This window comes from Procambarus clarkii, chromosome 75 (assembly GCF_040958095.1).
Source record: "Procambarus clarkii isolate CNS0578487 chromosome 75, FALCON_Pclarkii_2.0, whole genome shotgun sequence".
Classification (NCBI taxonomy): Eukaryota; Metazoa; Arthropoda; class Malacostraca; order Decapoda; family Cambaridae; genus Procambarus; species Procambarus clarkii.
In genome coordinates this window covers 2700945-2726912 of record NC_091224.1, presented here as the reverse complement: position 1 = coordinate 2726912, position 25968 = coordinate 2700945, and the positions used below count along the sequence as shown (strand labels likewise).

The 25968-nt window shown below is 48.3% G+C and overlaps 1 protein-coding gene across 1 annotated transcript in view; it reads left to right on the top strand.

The window, feature by feature from the left end:
• Positions 1 to 9630: 9630 nt before the first annotated feature.
• LOC138356930 (proline-rich protein 36-like) overlaps positions 9631 to 25968 on the top strand; it is a 23027-nt gene continuing 6689 nt past the window's right edge. Inside the window, exon 1 of the mRNA XM_069313463.1 lies at positions 9631 to 9677. Within this exon, the coding sequence (XP_069169564.1) occupies positions 9631 to 9677 (47 nt within the window). The remainder of the gene's footprint in view (positions 9678 to 25968) is intronic.

The window sequence follows — 25968 nt, the reverse complement described above, 5'->3', positions numbered from 1 at the left end:
ACCCCAATTCCTTGAGAAATCCCAAGGCACTCTTGCCCCAGGGGCCATGCGTCTCAGACGCTATGGGAACAAAGAGGTATTGACCTTCCAGTCGCCTGTACTTGAGTGATTTTGCTGTTTCCCTGTGGTTGGCCGCCCCACCTGCTTGATCAGCTCCGAAGTGTACATCGGTGTCAGCCAGGGTGGATACACATGTGTAGTCCCACACCAACTGTCTACCCTCCTTCCATGAGTATATGGTGATGCCATCAGGGCGAAGTGCTGGGAAATCCGGGTTTTGGACCCCTAGGATGCGAGGTTCTCTCTCCGCTGGGCACCCAGCTGAGACGAGGCTTCTCTTGATGATGTCATTGACCTCGTTGTGTCTTGCATGCCAGCCCTTTGTGCTTCCGCAATGCAACCCATGCAGTCCGTATTGGTCTGCTTCCACCCTGTTGCAAATACACTTGTATTCAGTGTGAATTGGGGCACCAAGGCGGAGGGCCACTGCTACACGAAGGGATTCTGGATCTAGGCGCGTGCCCATTGCAGACATGGGTACTGCCAGGAGGAAGTCTCCTGCATGGGGGGCACGCACTGCTCTGAGGCGGGCTTTCTCCTTGTCTGATGTTGCGACGCTTAGCATGGCATCAGCTACTTTTTCCACTAGAGGGTGGTCCCAGCCGGACTGTTTGTGTTGTTTTGTTGGCTCTATAATGGTTGCTGGGGCTGCAAGAACATTCCACTGATTTGAACATTCAGTGAAAGCAGGATCGTGTATTCCTGCTGAATCTCTCAGGGTTGCAGGTAAAATATCTCTGACGAGGTCGTGCGATGCATGAGAGGAGGAAAGGAAGGCTGGTAGAGCAATTTGGGAGGCTGTGCGGACACCAAGGCCGCCGAGTCTTACAGGAAGGGTTGCTTGCTCCCACTGAGAGTCGTCCAATGGCAGGTTCAGGACTTTCACCAGCATGGACCTCAGAAGGGTGTCATACACATTTAACTTAGGGCTGCTGTAGGATGGAGAACATCTCAGAAAGTAGGTCAACTTAGGGAGAGACAGGCATCTTGTAAGGAGAAAGAGAGCATCATGGGCATCAATCTTGTCAATCCTGTCCTGCATTCTCTTTAGGTCAGTGATTTTTGCAGCCAGGACCTCCTCGATTGCTCGTGGGCCAATGGGGGCACCCAGGAGAGTGCAGTCCGGTGGTTCGACAACGAGAATGTCTGGAAGAGCATTTTGTATTTGCCCAGTGATGTCTGGGTTGCGGGAGATTATTTCACATTTGGATGCATTGAGAATGAGGCCTAAGGCTGCTCCCTGCTCCTGGATTTTCCTTATATCCCCCAAAATGGTTTCCGGAGTTCCAGCTAGAGTGCCATCATCCAGGTACCAGATGTTTAGCTCGCTTGTCAGACTATCAGTGACCTCTTTGATAGCTAGGCAGAAAAGGAGGGGGGCTAAGGGGTCACCTTGTTGGACACCTTCACAGGAGTTTATTTCATGCTCCCCAAAAAGAAGCTTAGAGTTCCCACTGTAGCACGATCGGATGAATGGGTAAAGGGGACGGAAATGGTTGTGTACAGCCCTGAGGACAGCGTCTCGTCTGACTTGATTGAAGGCATTTTTGAAGTCAAGCTTTACTAGTGCCTTCTGGTCCGGGAGATCAACAATGTTAGCCCGCGCTGCATGTGCTGCAACTTCACAACCTAGGGGAATCCCAAACCCGAGCTGATGAGGTTTCAGCAAGGTGGCTGCTTCCTGGCTGATAGATCTCACTGCAGCCTTAGCTACAAGGCGTCGGAGGGTGTTGCCAACGGCAATGGGCCTGATACCCCTATCCTTCTTCTTTAGAGCACAGAGTGCTGCTCCATAAAAGACAGGCCTGATGTCCTCAGGGATGCCGCCAGCCAAACACATGTTGGAGAATCTGGTAAGTTCCACTAGAAGGTCCTTTGCAGCATCTCCAAGCACCGGGTTCAGCATTTGTTTGATGTGCTGGGGTCTTAGGCCTGTAAAGCCCCCTGCTGAACCTGTTGGGAAAGACATGGCTGCTTTGTACACCTCAGATTCTCGAACAGTCAAGGGTTCTATGCCAGCATTGTTTTCCTGGGGATCCCTGCTGCTGTCGGGGGCTCTGGGTGGGTGTTTGTCTTGAAGAGCCTCTGCTGTCGTGGCGTTCCTGGGGGCAATAGTGTCATCGCTGGTCATGATTCTGATGGCACCTGTGGTATTGCCCTCTTCTATTTTCCTGGTGATCTGTGCTCTCATTTTGTGGTTCTCAGATGAGTTATTGTTGGTGGTCCTGCGGCTGGTGTTCTTGGCACGAGGGGGGAGGCGGACCAGGTTGTCTGCTCTGGGGAATTCATTAAGAGCTCTGATTACAGAGGTTGCTAATGACTTGTCTCTCCTGGGCGGTAATGCTAGGCATGCATTCCCAAATAGAAGGAGATTGTGCCATGCTCCAATGGTTCTAGGAGCATTGTTGACCTTTGTCAGCAGACTGGTGAGTTTGGCTGCTGCTTGATGACGGGCAGCCTTGGGGATGTGGGGCAAGGTCCTGGTGGACGTCGCTTTGATTGCTTCAAGCAGATTATCTGCTGAAATGAAGTTGAGGGAGGTATTGTTCCTCGCTCCTGCAGCAGGTTGTCCATCGTCATTGCCCCGGGGCAGGCGCCTAGACCCTAGACAACCACCTGAATTGAGAGAATGATAGCGGACAGTTCCATTTGAATTGAGACGATACCGTCTGTCACACACTTGACAGTTCCCTCTTGGGTGGCCATCTTCTTGGCTGGAAAGAGGCTGTGTGTCAGGTGCGACATGTGCCATGCCTAGATGTGATGACGCCTGGCTGCCCGCTGAGTGCACCCTCTCCTTCCCAGATGGAGAGTAACACGGCAAGCATTACCCTCCTGGGGGGGTTGGGCATGGCCTGGGCACCGTGTGTGGGTAGGCTGTGTGTTGATGGGCGGCTGGCTGGGTAGGGCGCAGGTAGCGGGGTGGGGGAAGATGGCGGGCAGGGGGGTGGTGGAGGGTGGGCACACGAGGGAGGCTGCCGTCACACTTGTTACACACTATCAAACACTCGGGGAAATCACTAGTGCACTTTGTTTTTAACACTACACTCACCGATTTGCTTATGAACGCACTAACTTTCCACTAACATCACAGTAGGCAGCTCGAGAGCCTCCCCCATCACTCCCCCCTTCCCCCCCCCGCCTTGGGGGCTGGTGGGTGGCGGCACTGAGACGGCGGCGACCCTCCCCTCACCCTCACCCATACACTGTACCTGCCTCGCCATACACAAAGCTCAGACAACGCACCTTTCAACGTTCATAGTGTTGGAATGAAGGAGATACGGTTCTTCTTGTCACCCCCGGGGCCTTCAGCAGGTATTCATACCTACACAGGTCAAGTCTTGGCTGGCTCAGGCATCGTGATCCTCGTTGAAATTGGTTCAAGTGTAGGACCTTGCTCACCACGTGTCCGTCCCCCTCCTCCGTCCTCCGTATATATATATATATATATATATATATATATATATATATATATATATATATATATATATATATATATATATATATATATATATATATATATATATATAATGTCGTACCTAGTAGCCAGAACGCACTTCTCAGCCTACTATGCAAGGCCCGATTTGCCTAATAAGCCAAGTTTTCCTCAATTAATATATTTTCTCAAATTTTTTTCTTATGAAATGATAAAGCTACCTATTTCATTATGTATGAGGTCAATTTTTTTTTATTGGAGTTAAAATTAACGTAGATATATGACCGAACCTAACCAACCCTACCTAACCTAACCTAACCTATCTTTATAGGTTAGGTTCGGTTAGGTAGCCGAAAAAGTTAGGTTAGGTTAGGTTAGGTAGGTTAGGTAGTCGAAAAACATTTAATTCATGAAAACTTGGCTTATTAGGCAAATCGGGCCTTGCATAGTAGGCTGAGAAGTGAGTTCTGGCTACTAGGTACGACATATATATATATATATATATATATATATATATATATATATATATATATATATATATATAATGTACCTAGTAGCCAGAACTCGCTTCTCAGCCTACTATGCAAGGCCCGATTTGCCTAATAAGCCAAGTTTTCATGAATTAATGTTTTTTCAACTACCTAACCTAACCTAGCGTTTTCGGCTACCTAACCTAACCTAACCTATAAAGATAGGTTAGGTTAGGTTAGGTAGGGTTGGTTAGGTTAGGTAGGGTTGGTTCGGTTTGGTCATATATCTACGTTAATTTTAACTCCAATAAAAAAAAATTGACCTCATACATAATGAAATGGGTAGCTTTATCATTTCATAAGAAATTATTTTTAGAAAATATATTAATTCATGAAAATTTGGCTTATTAGGCAAATCGGGCCTTGCATAGTAGGCTGAGAAGTGCGTTCTGGCTACTAGGTACGACATACATATATATATATATATATATATATATATATATATATATATATATATATATATATATATATATATATATATATATATATATATATATATATATAACTGAAAACTCACACCCCAGAAGTGACTCGAACCCATACTCCCAGGAGCAACGCAACTGGTATGTACAAGACGCCTTAATCCACTTGACCATCACGACCGGACATAATGAGGTGATAGCCGAAGCTATTTGAACCACCTCACCGCCGGCACTCGGATGGTAATCTTGGGCATAGCATTTTACCAAATCACCTCATTCTTTGGGGCACACGTGAGGAACACAAATGCGAACAAGCCTGAATGGTCCCCAGGACAATATGCAACTGAAAACTCACACCCCAGAAGTGACTCGAACCCATACTCCCAGGAGCACCACAACTGGTATGTACAAGACGCCTTAATCCACTTGACCATCAAGACCGGACATAATGAGGTGATAGACGAGGCTATTTGAACCACCCCACCGCCGGCACTCGGATAGTAATCTTGGGCATAGCATTTTACCAAATCACCTCATTCTTTGGGGCACACGTGAGGAACACAAATGCAAACAAGCCTGAATTGGTAAAGCATTGATTTGGTAAAATGCTATGCCCAAGATTACTATCCGAGTGCCGGCGGTGGGGTGGTTCAAATAGCCTCGGCTATCACCTCATTATGTCCGGTCGTGATGGTCAAGTGGATTAAGGCGTCTTGTACATACCAGTTGCGGTGCTCCTGGGAGTATGGGTTCGAGTCACTTCTGGGGTGTGAGTTTTCAGTTGCATATTGTCCTGGGGACCATTCACGCTTGTTCGCATTTGTGTTCCTCACGTGTGCCCCAAAGAATGAGGTGATTTGGTAAAATGCTATGCCCAAGATTACTATCCGAGTGCAGGCGGTGGGGTGGTTCAAATAGCCTCGGCTATCACCTCATTATGTCCGGTCGTGATGGTCAAGTGGATTAAGGCGTCTTGTACATACCAGTTGCGGTGCTCCTGGGAGTATGGGTTCGAGTCACTTCTGGGGTGTGAGTTTTCAGTTATATATATATATGTCGTACCTAGTAGCCAGAACGCACTTCTCAGCCTATTATGCAAGGCCCGATTTGCCTACTAAGCCAAGTTTTCATGAATTAATTGTTTTTCGACAACCTAACCTACCTAACCTAACCTAACCTAAATTTTTTGGCTACCTAACCTAACCTAACCTATAAAGATAGATTAGGTTAGGTTAGGTAGGGTTGGTTAGGTTCGGCCATATATCTACGTTAATTTTAACTCCAATAAAATAAAATTGACCTCATACATAATGAAATGGGTAGCTTTATCATTTCATAAGAAAAAAATTAGAGAAAATATATTAATTCAGGAAAACTTGGCTTATTAGGCAAATTGGGCCTTGCATAGTAGGCTGAGAAGTGCGTTCTGGCTACTAGGTACGACATATATATATATATATATATATATATATATATATATATATAATATGTAATATATATATATATATATATATATATATATATATATATATATATATATATATATAAAATAACTGTTAATTTAATAGAGTTAATCTATATAAATATAAATGGAAATGTTCGTTTGTTCATAATCGCTAATCTCTGAAAGTTCTTCACAGAAATTTTCACACATCGTTCCTTTCAAATCCCAGCGGATTTTTATATACATACTATATAGATATCATGTCTGTGACACGGGAAAAAAAACTTGATTTTTTTGAAAAACTGTATTTTTCATGTGAGGGAAATCTTTGATAATTCTTTACCAGAATTTCAAATCTTCTTTGAAAGAAGAATTTCAAATCTTCTTTGAAATTCTGACACAACGTTGCATTTGAATAGGTGCATGTTTTTATATACCAACTATGTACATGCTTCACCTGTGACAGGAAAAAAACATGTTTTTTTTTAAACAGCGTCATCTGTTGGACGTAAGAACAACACACACTGTAATCTCCGAAAGTTCTTGACCAATTGCTTTGAAATTTTGACACAACGTTCCATTCGAATATACGAATGTTTTTATATACCTACAATATAGATGCCATACCTGTGATAGGTAAAAATAATACTTTTCTGAGAAAACAGCATCATCTGTTGCACATAATAGCAACACACGCTATACTAAATAAGTTACAATTCTATTTCAATGTTTCCGATTTCATTGATAAATTTAATTTTTATAGTTTTCGATATATTTTCATTTTGATTTAACTATTTTGTGTGACATTGTGTTGGAAATGAGCTGTGTTGTTTACCATGCCGTTCATTTCGTGAGTATAGTTTCTTTTGTATCTTTTCATTTTTTCATTTCGTTTTTTTAACACTTTTTCTTATATTTCAGTGATGGGAACATCAGATCATTTGATGTTACCAATTTTCTGATGAGAACATCAAATCATTTGGGAATGTATTGGACGAGGGAGTGGGGAATGGAGAGGAGGACGAGTGGACAGGAGTGGGGGATGGTGGGAAGGACGAGGGGACAGGGGGAGTGGGGGATGGTGGGGAGGATGAGGGGACAGGAGGAGTGGGAGATGGTGGGGAGGACGAGGGGACGGTGGAGTGGGTAATGGTTAGAAGGAAGAGGGGACGCTGTAGTGGGGGACGGTGGGGAGGACAAAGGGACAGGAGAAGTGGGGAATTGTGGGGAAGACGAGAGGACGGGGGAGTGGGGAATGGTTGGGAGGACGAGGGACAGAGTGAGATATGGTTGGGAGGTTTAGGGGATGGGGGAGGGGGAAATTGTGAGGAGGACTGTGAGGTAGGGAAAGGTTGCTGAGCCACAGCAACGCGTGGCCGGGTACAGCACATATTTTATAAGAAGTTTTGCACTCATGCGAGTGGGGGTGACAATATTGGCCCGTGTAACATTTTACCTAAATTTACCTGAGGGCCACTAACACAAGTGGCCTCGACGAGGACAGGAACTGACACACCGACACCTTTACAGGGAGCAGCTGCACCAATCTGTTCCAAATGACACACACAAACACTCATAAATGGACCACAAGAATGGGTAACCAAGTGTACCTGAAGAAAGAGCCTGACAATCAAACACTCAAACAGAAACAAAACACACAGCTGTGAGTGTCCCCCCCCCCCCGGCCACTGTATAATGGAGGCAGGAGAACAATGGAGACATTGATGAAGGCCTTACAGGAGGTGTAGCGAGACACAAGAGCAATATGACCTTGGGAGGCAACACGTCCCAGTCCCGTATTACCTGGGGGCGGAGGGGGGGGGGCTGGGTGCTCGCCGATACCTTCCCCAACACAAGCTAAGGTGAGAATAATGAGGCAGGGAGGTCCTTTAGACGCCGCCAGGGAGGTGGAAAGACAGTGAAGGTGAGAGAAATGTTCAGTGATTGTTGGAGACGACTCAAGTGAGAGTTGCGACGGGAAGGTGAAGATCATCCCAGAGTTACTGTCAGTAGAGGTGGAGCAGGAGGAGGAGGAGGAGGTGGAGTAATGAAAATAGGCAGTGGAAACAGGAGGCCAGACACAGGATACAGAATGGGAGATGAAGTCCTTCATGAAACGGACAGAGAGAAGGATCTAGGAGTTGATATCACGTCAAACCTGTCTCCTGATGCCCACATCAAAAATATAACATCTGCGGCATATGCGAGGCTGGCTAACATCAGAACTGCCTTCAGGACCGGTGTGGGGAATCATTCAGAACCTTGTATACCATATATGTAAGACCAATCCTGGAGTATGCGGCCCCAGCATGGAGCCCGTACCTTGTCAAGCACTTTGACGAAGCTGGAAAAAGTTCAGAGATATGCCACTAGGCTAGACCCAGAACTAAGAGGCATGAGTTACGAAGAAAGGCTGCGGGAAATGCACCTCACGACACTAGAAGACAGGAAGAGTAAAGGGAGACATGATCGCTACCTACAAAATTCTCAGACACATTGACAGGGTAGATAAAGAAAACTGGTACGCGAACAAAGGGACACAGGTGGAAACTGAGTACCCACATGAGCCACAGAGACGTTAGAAGGAACTTTTTCAGTGTCAGAGTAGTTAACGGATGGAATGCATTAGGCAGTGATGTGGTGGAGGCTGACTCCATACACAGTTTCAAATGTAGATATGATAGAGCCCAGAAGGCTCAGGAATCTGTACACCAGTTGATTGACGGTTGAGAGGCGGGACCAAAGAGCCAAAGCTCAACCCCCGCAAGCACAAATAGGTGAGTACAAATAGGTGAGTATACAACTCGCACGCACATGTGAACAATCCCACACCCGACAATATTCACTCCTCACTAATGTTGTTGCCAATAGAGTAATATTAATACACACACCATACCGAATACATATATCCAAAAAAGAACACTATTATAACAGGTTAGGAACGATTCTCTATACTAGTTCACAACAGGGTCAAGTCAGTGTTATTTTTTAGGCCAATTTAGATCATGAAATTTGCTTCTCTAACGTGAAACCTTCGATTAGTTTTGGTTGAACTTTAGATAAAAACGCGGATTTAATTCTCACCTGACAGGAGACGATTTCTGGCTTCACTCTTGATGTTGTTTAAATGTTAAAAAACTTAAACATGTAAGAAGCTGAAAACTGCTGCAATATATTTGTTGATTTGTTGTGAATAACAGGATAATTATCTTTCATAGAATTCCATAACTTACCCAGGGATTGGTCAGTGAATTTCATCTTGATTGTACGATCAGATTGTCGCCCACAAACTTCTTCCTTTTCTCAGTCAAGTCAAGTTATCAGGATGATTAGAAGCTTCAGAGTGTGGATCCCCGACCCAATCACACACTTGGGGTAAGAGGGTGAGAACATATTGCCCGAGATTAATTAACAGGTCTTCCAGATGGGCTTCAATAAGACTTGAAAGTTGCTGATATCTTTCCTCACTCGTAAGTCCCATTAGTTGGAACATTCCAAGATTTCCTTTTGCAACATGATGTTTCCCAGAAATTCAGTCTTGCACATGCACAATGAAATCACATTAAAGTGACTCATCAGTGAGGAGAAGATCGATAGGAGCCATTAGGAGGATTCGAACCTATGCTCTGATTACACCCAATCAAACGTCTTTTAAATCCCAGCAGCATGTCACTTGAAGTGCTGACATGTTCCTCGGGAGCTTGTAGTGACTTATTAAACTGATTCACGCCATGAAAAATGTCTGCCGAGTGGGCCAGCTTCTGCAACATTATTCATCCACAAAGGTTAGCATATGATTAGCATTATCCTAATTATCCCTATCTTGTGGAACCCCTCGTGACCTCTTGTGGAACCCCTAGTGACCTCTTGTGGAACCCCTAGTGACCTCTTGTGGAACCCCTAGTGACCTCTTGTGGAACCCCCAGTGACCTCTTGTGGAACCCCCAGTGACCTCTTGTGGAACCCCTAGTGACCTCTTGTGGAACCCCTAGTGACCTCTTGTGGAACCCCTAGTGACCTCTTGTGGAACCCCCAGTGACCTCTTGTGGAACCCCCAGTGACCTCTTGTGGAACCCCCAGTGACCTCTTGTGGAACCCCTAGTGACCTCTTGTGGAACCCCTAGTGACCTCTTGTGGAGCCCCTAGTGACCTCTTGTGGAACCCCTAGTGACCTCTTGTGGAACCCCTAGTGACCTCTTGTGGAACCCCTAGTGACCTCTTGTGGAACCCCTAGTGACCTCTTGTGGAACCCCTAGTGACCTCTTGTGGAACCCCCTGGTGACCTCTTGTGGAACCCCTCGTGACCTCTTGTGGAACCCCTAGTGACCTCTTGTGGAACCCTTAGTGACCTCTTGTGGAACCCCTAGTGACCTTGTGGAACCCCTAGTGACCTCTTGTGGAACCCCTAGTGACCTCTTGTGGAACCCCTAGTGGCCTCTTGTGGAACCCCTAGTGACCTCTTGTGGAACCCTTAGTGACCTCTTGTGGAACCCCTAGTGACCTCTTGTGGAACCCTTAGTGACCTCTTGTGGAACCCCTAGTGATCTTTTGTGGAACCCCTAGTGACCTTTTGTGGAACCCCTCGTGACCTCTTGTGGAACCCCTAGTGACCTCTTGTGGAACCCCTAGTGACCTCTTGTGGAACCCCCAGTGACCTCTTGTGGAACCCCTAGTGACCTTTTGTGGAACCCCTAGTGACCTTTTGTGGAACCCCTAGTGACCTCTTGTGGAACCCCTAGTGACCTCTTGAGGAACCTCGGGGTTCCGGGAAGCCCCGTGTGAGAAGCAGTCTAAAGGAGCGCCCCGTGCACCAGTAGCGCCCCGTGCACCAGTAGCGCCCCGTGCACCAGTAGCGCCCCGTGCATCAGTAGCGCCCCGTGCACCAGTAGCGCCCCGTGCACCAGTAGCGCCCCGTGCACCAGTAGCGCCCCGTGCACCAGTAGCACCCCGTGCACCAGTAGCGCCCCGTGCACCAGTAGCGCCCCGTGCACCAGGAGCGCCCCGTGCACCAGGAGCGCCCCGTGCACCAGGAGCGCCCCGTGCACCAGGAGCGCCCCGTGCACCAGTAGCGCCCCGTGCACCAGTAGCGCCCCGTGCACCAGTAGCGCCCCGTGCACCAGTAGCGCCCCGTGCACCAGTAGCGCCCCGTGCACCAGTAGCGCCCCGTGCACCAGTAGCGCCCCGTGCACCAGTAGCGCCCCGTGCACCAGTAGCGCCCCGTGCACCAGTAGCGCCCCGTGCACCAGTAGCGCCCCGTGCACCAGTAGCGCCCCGTGCACCAGTAGCGCCCCGTGCACCAGTAGCGCCCCGTGCACCAGTAGCGCCCCGTGCACCAGTAGCGCCCCGTGCACCAGGAGCGCCCCGTGCACCAGTAGCGCCCCGTGCACCAGTAGCGCCCCGTGCACCAGTAGCGCCCCGTGCACCAGTAGCGCCCCGTGCACCAGTAGCGCCCCGTGCACCAGTAGCGCCCCGTGCACCAGTAGCGCCCCGTGCACCAGTAGCGCCCCGTGCACCAGTAGCGCCACGGGGAGCGGTGGTTGGGAGAGTTTGGAGAGTCTGGAACAACCGGTTGCCTGGAAGGGTCCTGTAGCTCACCAGTCATTGGCTAACAATAGTCCAGCGAGGGGGGCGGGGGGTCCCAGTGACACCTGCACGGGTCCAGTACTGCCAAGGGTCGCGGCGAGCACAAGGAGGGTACCCACTGAAGTAAAGTCCCAGCAATTAGTGTACCAGCTATTGGAGTCCCAGCTATTGCAGTACCAGCTATTGGAGTCCCAGCTATTGCAGTACCAGCTATTGGAGTCCCAGCTATTGCAGTACCAGCTATTGGAGTCCCAGCTGTTGCAGTACCAGCTATTGGAGTCCCAGCTGTTGCAGTACCAGCTATGGGAGTCCCAGCTACTGCAGTACCAGCTATTGGAGTCCCAGCTGTTGCAGTACCAGCTATGGGAGTCCCAGCTACTGCAGTACCAGCTATTGGAGTCCCAGCTATTGCAGTACCAGCTATTATAGTCCCAGCTGTTATAGTCCCAGCTATTATAGTCCCAGCTATTACTGGAATAGTCCAGTAGAGGAAGGAGTCACGGTAGCTGAGAAACGGTCCAGTAGAGCACAGGGTCCAGTAGAGCACAGGGTCCAGTAGAGCACAGGGTCCAGTAGAGCACAGGGACCAGTAGAGCACAGGGTCCTAGCTAGCAGCATATAGTCTCCAGGGACTCACATTATCACAGGTGGCAGATATAAGCCAAGAGTATTACAAAGACCAACAAATATCTATTGTGTAGAAACTTGAACAAAACACGCTACAATAAGATATTAATTATAACGTCAATAAGAGAGTAAACAGAGAAGGTAAGATGAATCATAATTGTTAAAATACTCTAATGAACAAATACTTCTTGAACAAAACATTTATTCATGAAACTCTACTCTTCTCAACTCTGCTGTGTCAATGTTAGTGCATGTCTAACATGACAAACATGACAGGTGTCTAACATGACAAACATGACAGGTGTCTAACATGACAAACATGACAGGTGTCTAACATTACAAACATGACTGGTGTCTAACCATGACAAACATGACAGGTGTCTAACCATGACAAACATGACAGGTGTCTAACCATGACAAACATGACAGGTGTCTAACCATGACAAACATGACAGGTGTCTAACCATGACAAACATGACAGGTGTCTAACCATGACAAACATGACAGGTGTCTAACCATGACAAACATGACAGGTGTCTAACCATGACAAACATGACAGGTGTCTAACCATGACAAACATGACAGGTGTCTAACCATGACAAACATGACAGGTGTCTAACCATGACAAACATGACAGGTATCTAACCATGACAAACATGACAGGTGTCTAACCATGACAAACATGACAGGTGTCTAACCATGACAAACATGACAGGTGTCTAACCATGACAAACATGGCAGGTGTCTAACCATGACAAACATGGTAGGTGTCTAACCATGACAAACATGTCAGGTGTCTAACCATGACAAACATGACAGGTGTCTAACCATGACAAACATGGCAGGTGTCTAACTATAACAAACATGACAGGTGTCTAACCATGACAAACATGGCAGGTGTCTAACCATGACAGGTGTCTAATCATGACAAACATGACAGGTGTCTAACCATGACAAACATGACAGGTGTCTAACCATGACAAACATGACAGGTGTCTAACCATGACAAACATGGCAGGTGTCTAACCATGACAAACATGGCAGGTGTCTAACCATGGCAAACATAACAGGTGTCTAACAATGACAAACATGACAGGTGTCTAACTATAACAAACATGGCAGGTGTCTAACCATGGCAAACATAACAGGTGTCTAACAATGACAAACATGACAGGTGTCTAACCATGACAAACATGACAGGTGTCTAACCATGACAAACATGACAGGTGTCTAACCATGGCAAACATGACAGGTGTCTAACCATGGCAAACATGACAGGTGTCTAACCATGACAAACATGACAGGTGTCTAACCATGGCAAACATGACAGGTGTCTAACCATGGCAAACATGACAGGTGTCTAACCATGGCAAACATGACAGGTGTCTAACCATGGCAAACATGACAGGTGTCTAACCATGGCAAACATAACAGGTGTCTAACAATGACAAACATGACAGGTGTCTAACCATGACAAACATGACAGGTGTCTAACCAGGTCGTGATCCACCAGTGCTTAGAGAAGCGAGAATAAAAGTGAGATAATCTTACACAAGAAAACTTATCAAATAAATGAAGGAACCTCAGTTATTTCAAAAGTTATATTTCATTAATGTCATAAGGCGTCATTTTCTTGGATTGTCAGAAAGTGTTAGGCACAGTAGCCCATAAGAGGCTGGTGTATAAGATGGAGAAACAGGCTGAGTAAGAGGCAGGATGCTCCAGTGGATATGGGAGTACCTAAGCAACAGAAAGCAGAGAGTTACTGTGAGGGGGGGGGTTACCTGACTGGGGGGGTTAGACTGGCGTGATGTCACCAGCGGGGTCCCACAGGGTTCTATACTCGGACCTATCCTGTTTCTGATATACGCAGATGAGCTTGCAGAGGACGGATCTTTTACGTATGGAAAACTATGAGAAAAATTAAGATAGAGGAAGATAGCAAAAGACACCAATATGTCTTGGACAGACTGAAGGAAGTGTCCAACGAATGGCTACTAATGTTTAACTCAAACAAGTGTAAAGTGATGAAGATAAGTGTAGGGAGCAAGAGGCCAAACACAAGGTACAGGGTAGATATAGACAAACTATTCAACACTAGTGGAACGTGAGCAAGGGGACACAGGTGGAAACTTAGTACCCAAATGAGCCACAGGGACGTAAGAAAAAACTTTTTCAGTGTCAGAGTAGTTAACAGATGGAATTCATTAGGAAATGATGTGGTGGAGGCTGACTCCGCACAAAATTTTACATGTAAATAAGCCGGAGCCCAGTAGGCTCAGGAAACTGTACACCAGTTGATTGAGAGTTGAGAGGCGGGACCACAGAGCCGAAATTCAAACCCTGCAAGCACAATTAGGTGAGTACACACACACACATACATATTAGCATATATCAAGCACAAACGCATATCAAGACATACACATACACATCCTCAAATATCAGGACACACACACAAACACATACACACATGTAGTAATAATAATAATAATGTTGGGGGACAGGCAGCCAGAGTGTATTCATACCCGTTAGGATTATATCCAGCCCCCCCCCCCCACCGTATTACTGACCCCGCTCAGAATGCAACCCACAACAAGCTGACTAACTCCTGAGTACCTACTTCCTGCTAGGTGAACAGTGCCATCAGGTGATAGGAAATGCGCCCTACTATTTCTGCCAGCCCGAGATTCGAACCCCGAATTCTCGACTGTGCGTCGAGAACGAACCAGACTGTACTCCCGGGACCCTAACATATATATACCCACACAAACACAAGCCCTCATATACCCACACAAACACAAGCCCTCATATACCCACACAAACACAAGCTCTCATATACCCACACAAACACAAGCTCTCATATACCCACACAAACACAAGCTCTCATATACCCACACAAACACAAGCCCTCATATACCCACACAAACACAAGCCCTCATATACCCACACAAACACAAGCTCTCATATACCCACACAAACACAAGCTCTCATATACCCACACAAACACAAGCCCTCATATACCCACACAAACACAAGCCCTCATATACCCACACAAACACAAGCCCTCATATACCCACACAAACACAAGCCCTCATATACCCACACAAACACAAGCCCTCATATACCCACACAAACACACGCTCCCATATACCCACACAAACACAAGCCCTCATATACCCACACAAACACAAGCCCTCATATACCCACACAAACACAAGCCCTCATATACCCACACAAACACAAGCCCTCATATACCCACACAAACACAAGCCCTCATATACCCACACAAACACAAGCCCTCATATACCCACACAAACACAAGCCCTCATATACCCACACAAACACAAGCCCTCATATACCCACACAAACACAAGCTCTCATATACCCACACAAACACAAGCTCTCATATACCCACACAAACACAAGCCCTCATATACCCACACAAACACAAGCTCTCATATACCCACACAAACACAAGCCCTCATATACCCACACAAACACAAGCTCTCATATACCCACACAAACACAAGCTCTCATATACCCACACAAACACAAGCCCTCATATACCCACACAAACACAAGCTCTCATATACCCACACAAACACAAGCCCTCATATACCCACACAAACACAAGCTCTCATATACCCACACAAACACAAGCCCTCATATACCCACACAAACACAAGCTCTCATATACCCACACAAACACAAGCCCTCATATACCCACACAAACACACGCTCCCATATACCCACACAAACACAAGCCCTCATATACCCACACAAACACAAGCCCTCATATACCCACACAAACACAAGCCCTCATATACCCACACAAACACAAGCCCTCATATACCCACACAAACACAAGCCCTCATATACCCACACAAACACAAGCCCTCATATACCCACACAAACACAAGCTCTCATATACCCACACAAACACAAGCTCTCATATACCCACACAAACACAAGCTCTCATATATCCCACACAAACACAAGCCCTCATATACCCACACAAACACAAGCCTCCATATACCCACACAAACACAAGCCCTCATATACCCACACAAACACAAGCCCTCATATACCCACACAAACACAAGCCCTCATATACCCACACAAACACAAGCCCTCATATACCCACACAAACACAAGCCCTCATATACCCACACAAACACAAGCCCTCATATACCCACACAAACACAAGCCCTCATATACCCACACAAACACAAGCTCTCATATACCCACACAAACACAAGCTCTCATATACCCACACAAACACAAGCCCTCATATACCCACACAAACACAAGCTCTCATATACCCACACAAACACAAGCTCTCATATACCCACACAAACACAAGCTCTCATATACCCACACAAACACAAGCCCTCATATACCCACACAAACACAAGCCCTCATATACCCACACAAACACAAGCCCTCATATACCCACACAAACACAAGCCCTCATATACCCACACAAACACAAGCTCTCATATACCCACACAAACACAAGCCCTCATATACCCACACAAACACAAGCCTTCATATACCCACACAAACACAAGCCCTCATATACCCACACAAACACAAGCCCTCATATACCCACACAAACACAAGCTCTCATATACCCACACAAACACAAGCCCTCATATACCCACACAAACACAAGCCCTCATATACCCACACAAACACAAGCCCTCATATACCCACACAAACACAAGCCCTCATATACCCACACAAACACAAGCCCTCATATACCCACACAAACACAAGCCCTCATATACCCACACAAACACAAGCCCTCATATACCCACACAAACACAAGCCCTCATATACCCACACAAACACAAGCCCTCATATACCCACACAAACACAAGCTCTCATATACCCACACAAACACAAGCCCTCATATACCCACACAAACACAAGCCCTCATATACCCACACAAACACAAGCTCTCATATACCCACACAAACACAAGCCCTCATATACCCACACAAACACAAGCCCTCATATACCCACACAAACACAAGCTCTCATATACCCACACAAACACAAGCCCTCATATACCCACACAAACACAAGCCCTCATATACCCACACAAACACAAGCTCTCATATACCCACACAAACACAAGCCCTCATATACCCACACAAACACAAGCCCTCATATACCCACACAAACACAAGCCCTCATATACCCACACAAACACAAGCCCTCATATACCCACACAAACACAAGCCCTCATATACCCACACAAACACAAGCCCTCATATACCCACACAAACACAAGCCCTCATATACCCACACAAACACAAGCCCTCATATACCCACACAAACACAAGCCCTCATATACCCACACAAACACAAGCCCTCATATACCCACACAAACACAAGCCCTCATATACCCACACAAACACAAGCCCTCATATACCCACACAAACACAAGCCCTCATATACCCACACAAACACAAGCCCTCATATACCCACACAAACACAAGCTCTTATATACCCACACAAATACAAGCTCTCATATACCCACACAAACACAAGCTCTCATATACCCACACAAACACAAGCTCTCATATACCCACACAAACACAAGCTCTCATATACCCACACAACCACAAGCTCTCATATACCCACACAAACACAAGCTCCCATATACCCACACAAACACACTAGCTCTCATATACCCACACAAACACAAGCTCTCATATACCCACACAAACACAAGCTCTCATATACCCACACAAACACAAGCTCTCATATACCCACACAAACACAAGCTCTCATATACCCACACAAACACAAGCTCTCATTTTCCCACACAAACACAAGCTCTCATATACCCACACAACCACAAGCTCTCATATACCCACACAAACACAAGCTCCCATATACCCACACAAACACACTAGCTCTCATATACCCACACAAACACAAGCTCTCATATACCCACACAAACACAAGCTCTCATATACCCACACAACCACAAGCTCTCATATACCCACACAAACACAAGCTCCCATATACCCACACAAACACACTAGCTCTCATATACCCACACAAACACAAGCTCTCATATACCCACACAAACACAAGCTCTCATATACCCACACAAACACAAGCTCTCATATACCCACACAAACACAAGCTCTCATATACCCACACAAACACAAGCTCTCATTTTCCCACACAAACACAAGCTCTCATATACCCACACAACCACAAGCTCTCATATACCCACACAAACACAAGCTCCCATATACCCACACAAACACACTAGCTCTCATATACCCACACAAACGCAAGCTCTCATATACCCACACAAACACAAGCTCTCATATACCCACACAACCACAAGCTCTCATATACCCACACAAACACAAGCTCCCATATACCCACACAAACACACTAGCTCTCATATACCCACACAAACACAAGCTCTCATATACCCACACAAACACAAGCTCTCATATACCCACACAACCACAAGCTCTCATATACCCACACAAACACAAGCTCTCATATACCCACACAAACAGAGCTCTTATATACCCACACAAACACAGCTCTTATATACCCACACAAACACAGCTCTCATATACCCACACACACAAGCTCCCATATACATACACAAACACAGCTCTTATATACCCACACAAACACAGCTCTCATATACCCACACAAACACAAGCTCTCTTATACCCACACAAACACAAGCTATCATATACCCACACAAACACACGCTCCCATATACCCACACAAACACAGCTCTTATATACCCACACAAACACAAGCTCCCATATACCCACACAAACACAGCTCTTATATACCCACACAAACACAGCTCTTATATACCCACACAAACACAAGCTCCCATATACCCACACAAACACACGCTCCCATATACCCACACAAATATAAGCTCTCGTATACCCACACAAACGCAACCTCTCATATACCCACACAAACGCAACCTCTCATATACCCACTGGAATATAAAAAATATATAAACACTGTATTTAAATATCTTCATAGTATTTAAAATTTAAAGGTTAGGTTAGGTTATGGAAGGTTACAAGGTTATTTAAAGTTTAAATAACCTTGTAACTATTAAACATCAAATCAAGCAAAACAAAAACACAAAAAGAAGGGGGGTGGGAGAGGTGGCAGACGAACATGGTAACTACATTAGAGAGGACCCAAAAATCCCGCTTAATACGTTATGTGTGCTTTTCTCCGAGGCTATGGGTCCTCTTCTTCCAACCACAGGCGGGGGGACCCTTTATATAATTAAACAATAAATATATATATAAACACATGTAGATAAGGACAAGAATATAAACACACATGTAGATAAACACACCCTCATAAACACCAACACACACACAATATGTATTGGTCACTTCGGGTACATTCCGGTGGACTTTAGAGGAAATAATAAACTTGGACTTGAAGCTATATATAAATATTCATATAAAAGTGCCATCAAGGGAGGACAATGTTTGGTGCTCTTTATGCTGCCATCAATACCAATGTGTTGCCACACATACTTTTTGACTCCTGCATAATATTTCATCGCTCTTCCTCAAGGTCCACACATAACTTTCTCTCTCTTGCGGCTCCTCTCACAATTTATTTTGAATTAGAACAAATATTGAGAGTGAGTCATTAGCATTGATTCAATTACAAGCTCACACGGAGGCATTTTGTCTGGAACAATGATGTTTCAAATTTTTATTATATTAATGTTTCAAGTGATCATGGGAGACTATTATATTTTTAATTCTGGTCTGCTGGCATTACCAAATTTGTCTCCGGCTAGTCCACGTATTCTTATCCTCGTTTTATATCAATATCAGACTTTCCTTGCCAAGATCCATATATTCTTTGCTCCGCCTCGAGTCATTATTCAGGGTTTTCTTCCAGATCTGCTCGCATGATCATCAACACTTTGCTAGGTTTAGTGCGAGAATCTTTGTTTATTTCCTCGTCGTGTGACGTGGTTGTGGCTGCCAATGTTGGGGCCATGAATCATGTTAGCTATAGTGAGGTCCCCGTAGTGACTGCTGCTAGTGAGGTCCCTGTAGTGACTGCTGCTAGTGAGGTCCCTGTGGTGACTGCTGCTAGTGAGGTCCCTGTAGTGACTGCTGCTAGTGAGGTCCCCGTAGTGACTGCTGCTAGTGAGGTCCCTGTGGTGACTGCTGCTAGTGAGGTCCCTGTAGTGACTGCTGCTAGTGAGGTCCCCGTAGTGACTGCTGCTAGTGAGGTCCCTGTGGTGACTGCTGCTAGTGAGGTCCCTGTAGTGACTGCTGCTAGTGAGGTCCCTGTGGTGACTGCTGCTAGTGAGGTCCCCGTGGTGACTGCTGCTAGTGAGGTCCCTGTGGTGACTGCTGCTAGTGAGGTCCCTGTGGTGACTGCTGCTAGTGAGGTCCCTGTGGTGACTGCTGCTAGTGAGGTCCCCGTGGTGACTGCTGCTAGTGAGGTCCCCGTGGTGACTGCTGCTAGTGAGGTCCCCGTGGTGACTGCTGCTAGTGAGGTCCCCGTAGTGACTGCTGCTAGTGAGGTCCCCGTGGTGACTGCTGCTAGTGAGGTCCCCGTAGTGACTGCTGCTAGTGAGGTCCCCGTAGTGACTGCTGCTAGTGAGGTCCCCGTGGTGACTGCTGCTAGTGAGGTCCCTGTAGTGACTGCTGCTAGTGAGGTCCCTGTAGTGACTGCTGCTAGTGAGGTCCCCGTAGTGACTGCTGCTAGTGAGGTCCCCGTAGTGACTGCTGCTAGTGAGGTGCCCGTGGTGACTGCTGCTAGTGAGGTCCCCGTAGTGACTGCTGCTAGTGAGGTGCCCGTGGTGACTGCTGCTAGTGAGGTCCCCGTAGTGACTGCTGCTAGTGAGGTCCCTGTGGTGACTGCTGCTAGTGAGGTCCCTGTGGTGACTGCTGCTAGTGAGGTCCCTGTGGTGACTGCTGCTAGTGAGGTCCCCGTAGTGACTGCTGCTAGTGAGGTCCCCGTGGTGACTGCTGCTAGTGAGGTCCCTGTGGTGACTGCTGCTAGTGAGGTCCCTGTGGTGACTGCTGCTAGTGAGGTCCCTGTGGTGACTGCTGCTAGTGAGGTCCCTGTGGTGACTGCTGCTAGTGAGGTCCCCGTAGTGACTGCTGCTAGTGAGGTCCCCGTAGTGACTGCTGCTAGTGAGGTCCCCGTAGTGACTGCTGCTAGTGAGGTCCCTGTGGTGACTGCTGCTAGTGAGGTCCCCGTAGTGACTGCTGCTAGTGAGGTCCCTGTGGTGACTGCTGCTAGTGAGGTCCCTGTAGTGACTGCTGCTAGTGAGGTCCCTGTGGTGACTGCTGCTAGTGAGGTCCCCGTGGTGACTGCTGCTAGTGAGGTCCCCGTGGTGACTGCTGCTAGTGAGGTGCCCGTGGTGACTGCTGCTAGTGAGGTCCCCGTAGTGACTGCTGCTAGTGAGGTGCCCGTGGTGACTGCTGCTAGTGAGGTCCCCGTAGTGACTGCTGCTAGTGAGGTCCCTGTAGGTGACTGCTGCTAGTGAGGTCCCCTGTAGTGACTGCTGCTAGTGAGGTCCCTGTAGTGACTGCTGCTAGTGAGGTCCCCGTAGTGACTGCTGCTAGTGAGGTCCCCGTGGTGACTGCTGCTAGTGAGGTCCCTGTAGTGACTGCTGCTAGTGAGGTCCCCGTAGGTGACTGCTGCTAGTGAGGTCCCTGTAGGTGACTGCTGCTAGTGAGGTCCCCGTAGTGACTGCTGCTAGTGAGGTCCCCGTAGTGACTGCTGCTAGTGAGGTCCCCGTAGTGACTGCTGCTAGTGAGGTCCCTGTAGTGACTGCTGCTAGTGAGGTCCCCGTAGTGACTGCTGCTAGTGAGGTCCCCGTAGTGACTGCTGCTAGTGAGGTCCCCGTGGTGACTGCTGCTAGTGAGGTCCCTGTAGTGACTGCTGCTAGTGAGGTCCCTGTAGTGACTGCTGCTAGTGAGGTCCCGTAGTGACTGCTGCTAGTGAGGTCCCGTAGTGACTGCTGCTAGTGAGGTCCCCGTAGTGACTGCTGCTAGTGAGGTCCCCGTAGTGACTGCTGCTAGTGAGGTCCCCGTAGTGACTGCTGCTAGTGAGGTCCCCGTGGTGACTGCTGCTAGTGAGGTCCCCGTAGTGACTGCTGCTAGTGAGGTCCCCGTGGTGACTGCTGCTAGTGAGGTCCCCGTGGTGACTGCTGCTAGTGAGGTCCCGTAGTGACTGCTGCTAGTGAGGTCCCTGTAGTGACTGCTGCTAGTGAGGTCCCGTAGTGACTGCTGCTAGTGAGGTCCCTGTAGTGACTGCTGCTAGTGAGGTCCCGTAGTGACTGCTGCTAGTGAGGTCCCGTAGTGACTGCTGCTAGTGAGGTCCCCGTAGTGACTGCTGCTAGTGAGGTCCCCGTAGTGACTGCTGCTAGTGAGGTCCCCGTAGTGACTGCTGCTAGTGAGGTCCCGTAGTGACTGCTGCTAGTGAGGTCCCCGTGGTGACTGCTGCTAGTGAGGTCCCGTAGTGACTGCTGCTAGTGAGGTCCCCGTAGTGACTGCTGCTAGTGAGGTCCCCGTAGTGACTGCTGCTAGTGAGGTCCCCGTAGTGACTGCTGCTAGTGAGGTCCCGTAGTGACTGCTGCTAGTGAGGTCCCGTAGTGACTGCTGCTAGTGAGGTCCCGTAGTGACTGCTGCTAGTGAGGTCCCTGTAGTGACTGCTGCTAGTGAGGTCCCCTGTAGTGACTGCTGCTAGTGAGGTCCCCTGTAGTGACTGCTGCTAGTGAGGTCCCCGTGGTGACTGCTGCTAGTGAGGTCCCGTAGTGACTGCTGCTAGTGAGGTCCCCGTAGTGACTGCTGCTAGTGAGGTCCCCGTAGTGACTGCTGCTAGTGAGGTCCCGTAGGTGACTGCTGCTAGTGAGGTGCCCGTAGTGACTGCTGCTAGTGAGGTCCCTGTAGTGACTGCTGCTAGTGAGGTCCCCGTGGTGACTGCTGCTAGTGAGGTCCCTGTAGTGACTGCTGCTAGTGAGGTCCCTGTAGTGACTGCTGCTAGTGAGGTCCCCGTGGTGACTGCTGCTAGTGAGGTCCCTGTAGTGACTGCTGCTAGTGAGGTCCCCGTGGTGACTGCTGCTAGTGAGGTCCCCGTAGTGACTGCTGCTAGTGAGGTCCCCGTAGTGACTGCTGCTAGTGAGGTCCCCGTAGTGACTGCTGCTAGTGAGGTGCCCGTGGTGACTACTGCTAGTGAGGTCCCCGTAGTGACTGCTGCTAGTGAGGTCCCCGTGGTGACTGCTGCTAGTGAGGTCCCCGTAGTGACTGCTGCTAGTGAGGTCCCCGTAGTGACTGCTGCTAGTGAGGTCCCTGTAGTGACTGCTGCTAGTGAGGTCCCCGTAGTGACTGCTGCTAGTGAGGTCCCTGTAGTGACTGCTGCTAGTGAGGTCCCCGTAGTGACTGCTGCTAGTGAGGTCCCCGTAGTGACTGCTGCTAGTGAGGTCCCCGTAGTGACTGCTGCTAGTGAGGTCCCCGTAGTGACTGCTGCTAGTGAGGTCCCCGTGGTGACTGCTGCTAGTGAGGTCCCCGTGGTGACTGCTGCTAGTGAGGTCCCTGTAGTGACTGCTGCTAGTGAGGTCCCTGTAGTGACTGCTGCTAGTGAGGTCCCCGTGGTGACTGCTGCTAGTGAGGTCCCCGTGGTGACTGCTGCTAGTGAGGTGCCCGTGGTGACTGCTGCTAGTGAGGTCCCCGTAGTGACTGCTGCTAGTGAGGTCCCCGTGGTGACTGCTGCTAGTGAGGTCCCCGTGGTGACTGCTGCTAGTGAGGTGCCCGTAGTGACTGCTGCTAGTGAGGTCCCCGTAGTGACTGCTGCTAGTGAGGTCCCCGTAGTGACTGCTGCTAGTGAGGTCCCCGTGGTGACTGCTGCTAGTGAGGTGCCCGTAGTGACTGCTGCTAGTGAGGTCCCCGTAGTGACTGCTGCTAGTGAGGTCCCCGTGGTGACTGCTTCTAGTGAGGTCCCCGTGGTGACTGCTGCTAGTGAGGTGCCCGTAGTGACTGCTGCTAGTGAGGTCCCCGTAGTGACTGCTGCTAGTGAGGTCCCCGTGGTGACTGCTGCTAGTGAGGTCCCCGTGGTGACTGCTGCTAGTGAGGTCCCCGTAGTGACTGCTGCTAGTGAGGTCCCCGTGGTGACTGCTGCTAGTGAGGTCCCCGTGGTGACTGCTGCTAGTGAGGTCCCTGTAGTGACTGCTGCTAGTGAGGTCCCCGTGGTGACTGCTGCTAGTGAGGTCCCTGTAGTGACTGCTGCTAGTGAGGTCCCCGTGGTGACTGCTGCTAGTGAGGTCCCCGTAGTGACTGCTGCTAGTGAGGTCCCCGTAGTGACTGCTGCTAGTGAGGTCCCCGTAGTGACTGCTGCTAGTGAGGTCCCCGTAGTGACTGCTGCTAGTGAGGTCCCTGTAGTGACTGCTGCTAGTGAGGTCCCTGTAGTGACTGCTGCTAGTGAGGTCCCTGTAGTGACTGCTGCTAGTGAGGTCCCCGTAGTGACTGCTGCTAGTGAGGTCCCCGTAGTGACTGCTGCTAGTGAGGTCCCCGTAGTGACTGCTGCTAGTGAGGTCCCTGTAGTGACTGCTGCTAGTGAGGTCCCCGTAGTGACTGCTGCTAGTGAGGTCCCCGTAGTGACTGCTGCTAGTGAGGTCCCCGTAGTGACTGCTGCTAGTGAGGTCCCCGTAGTGACTGCTGCTAGTGAGGTCCCCGTGGTGACTGCTGCTAGTGAGGTCCCCGTGGTGACTGCTGCTAGTGAGGTCCCCGTGGTGACTGCTGCTAGTGAGGTCCCCGTAGTGACTGCTGCTAGTGAGGTCCCCGTAATGACTGCTGCTAGTGAGGTCCCCGTAATGACTGCTGCTAGTGAGGTCCCCGTAGTGACTGCTGGCGGGCTGTCCCGTGTGCTGGTTGTGGGGGCTCGGTTGTGTTGGCTCAATTGTGTACATCATTTTTGTGACGTTGTGAGAGCTGGAGAAGACGGGCTGCATGTCCACCAGTTCAGAGCAGCCATGGTGAAGTTGTATTTACTATTTGTGCCTGTAGACTGATGCTATTAGCTCTTGGGCCCCGCCTTTCTAACGTGACTCTGGTTGCATCTTGTCCTGCAGCCCTCGACCTATCCAGCTCCTCTAACTGCCTCCTGCCATCTTCTCTTCTCCTCTACTTCTCTTTGTTCTTCACTTGGTACTCTTCGCTACTCCAGCTCTACTCCTCAAGATGTACTCACCTAGATGAGATTACAGGGTTGAGCGCCGGCTTTCCCTCAGTCACTAGTTGAGTTACATGTACTTTTTCATTCATTTTATTTTTTTGTCATTTACAGATGAAAATGTGTTGTAAATCCGCATCATTAATTTCCTCATTTCTTTCAGATCATTTCTCTGTGACTACTACATTATAGATGTTCCTTCGGACATCTGTGAGACATTCTTGTGACTCAAGAAGTAATCGTATGATTGTTTCCATTGTAGGTTAGACATATATGGAATGACTAGCATGGCCCAATGTGCTTTCTGAGGTTTTATTTATTCTTATGATCTAATTTATCCACTTGCGTCCTCTCGACTTCTGCCCCATTTGTTGAAGATCCGTTCTCTACAAACTATGTCAATTCTAGTACCTTGTATGTCGTTACTATGTCTGCCCTGTTCCTTCTCTTCATCATGGTGGTGGAGGAAGGGTCGCAGGTCTCACTGTATTTCCTTGGAGCCCAGAGCTTATACCTCAGGCACTGGTCATGATGAGGAGGATTTATATACGTTTCAGTGAATATGACGGCATGTTCCGTGTTAATTATTTTCTTGTTTAGGGTTCGTATCCCTCTGACTAGTGCTCTTGCATC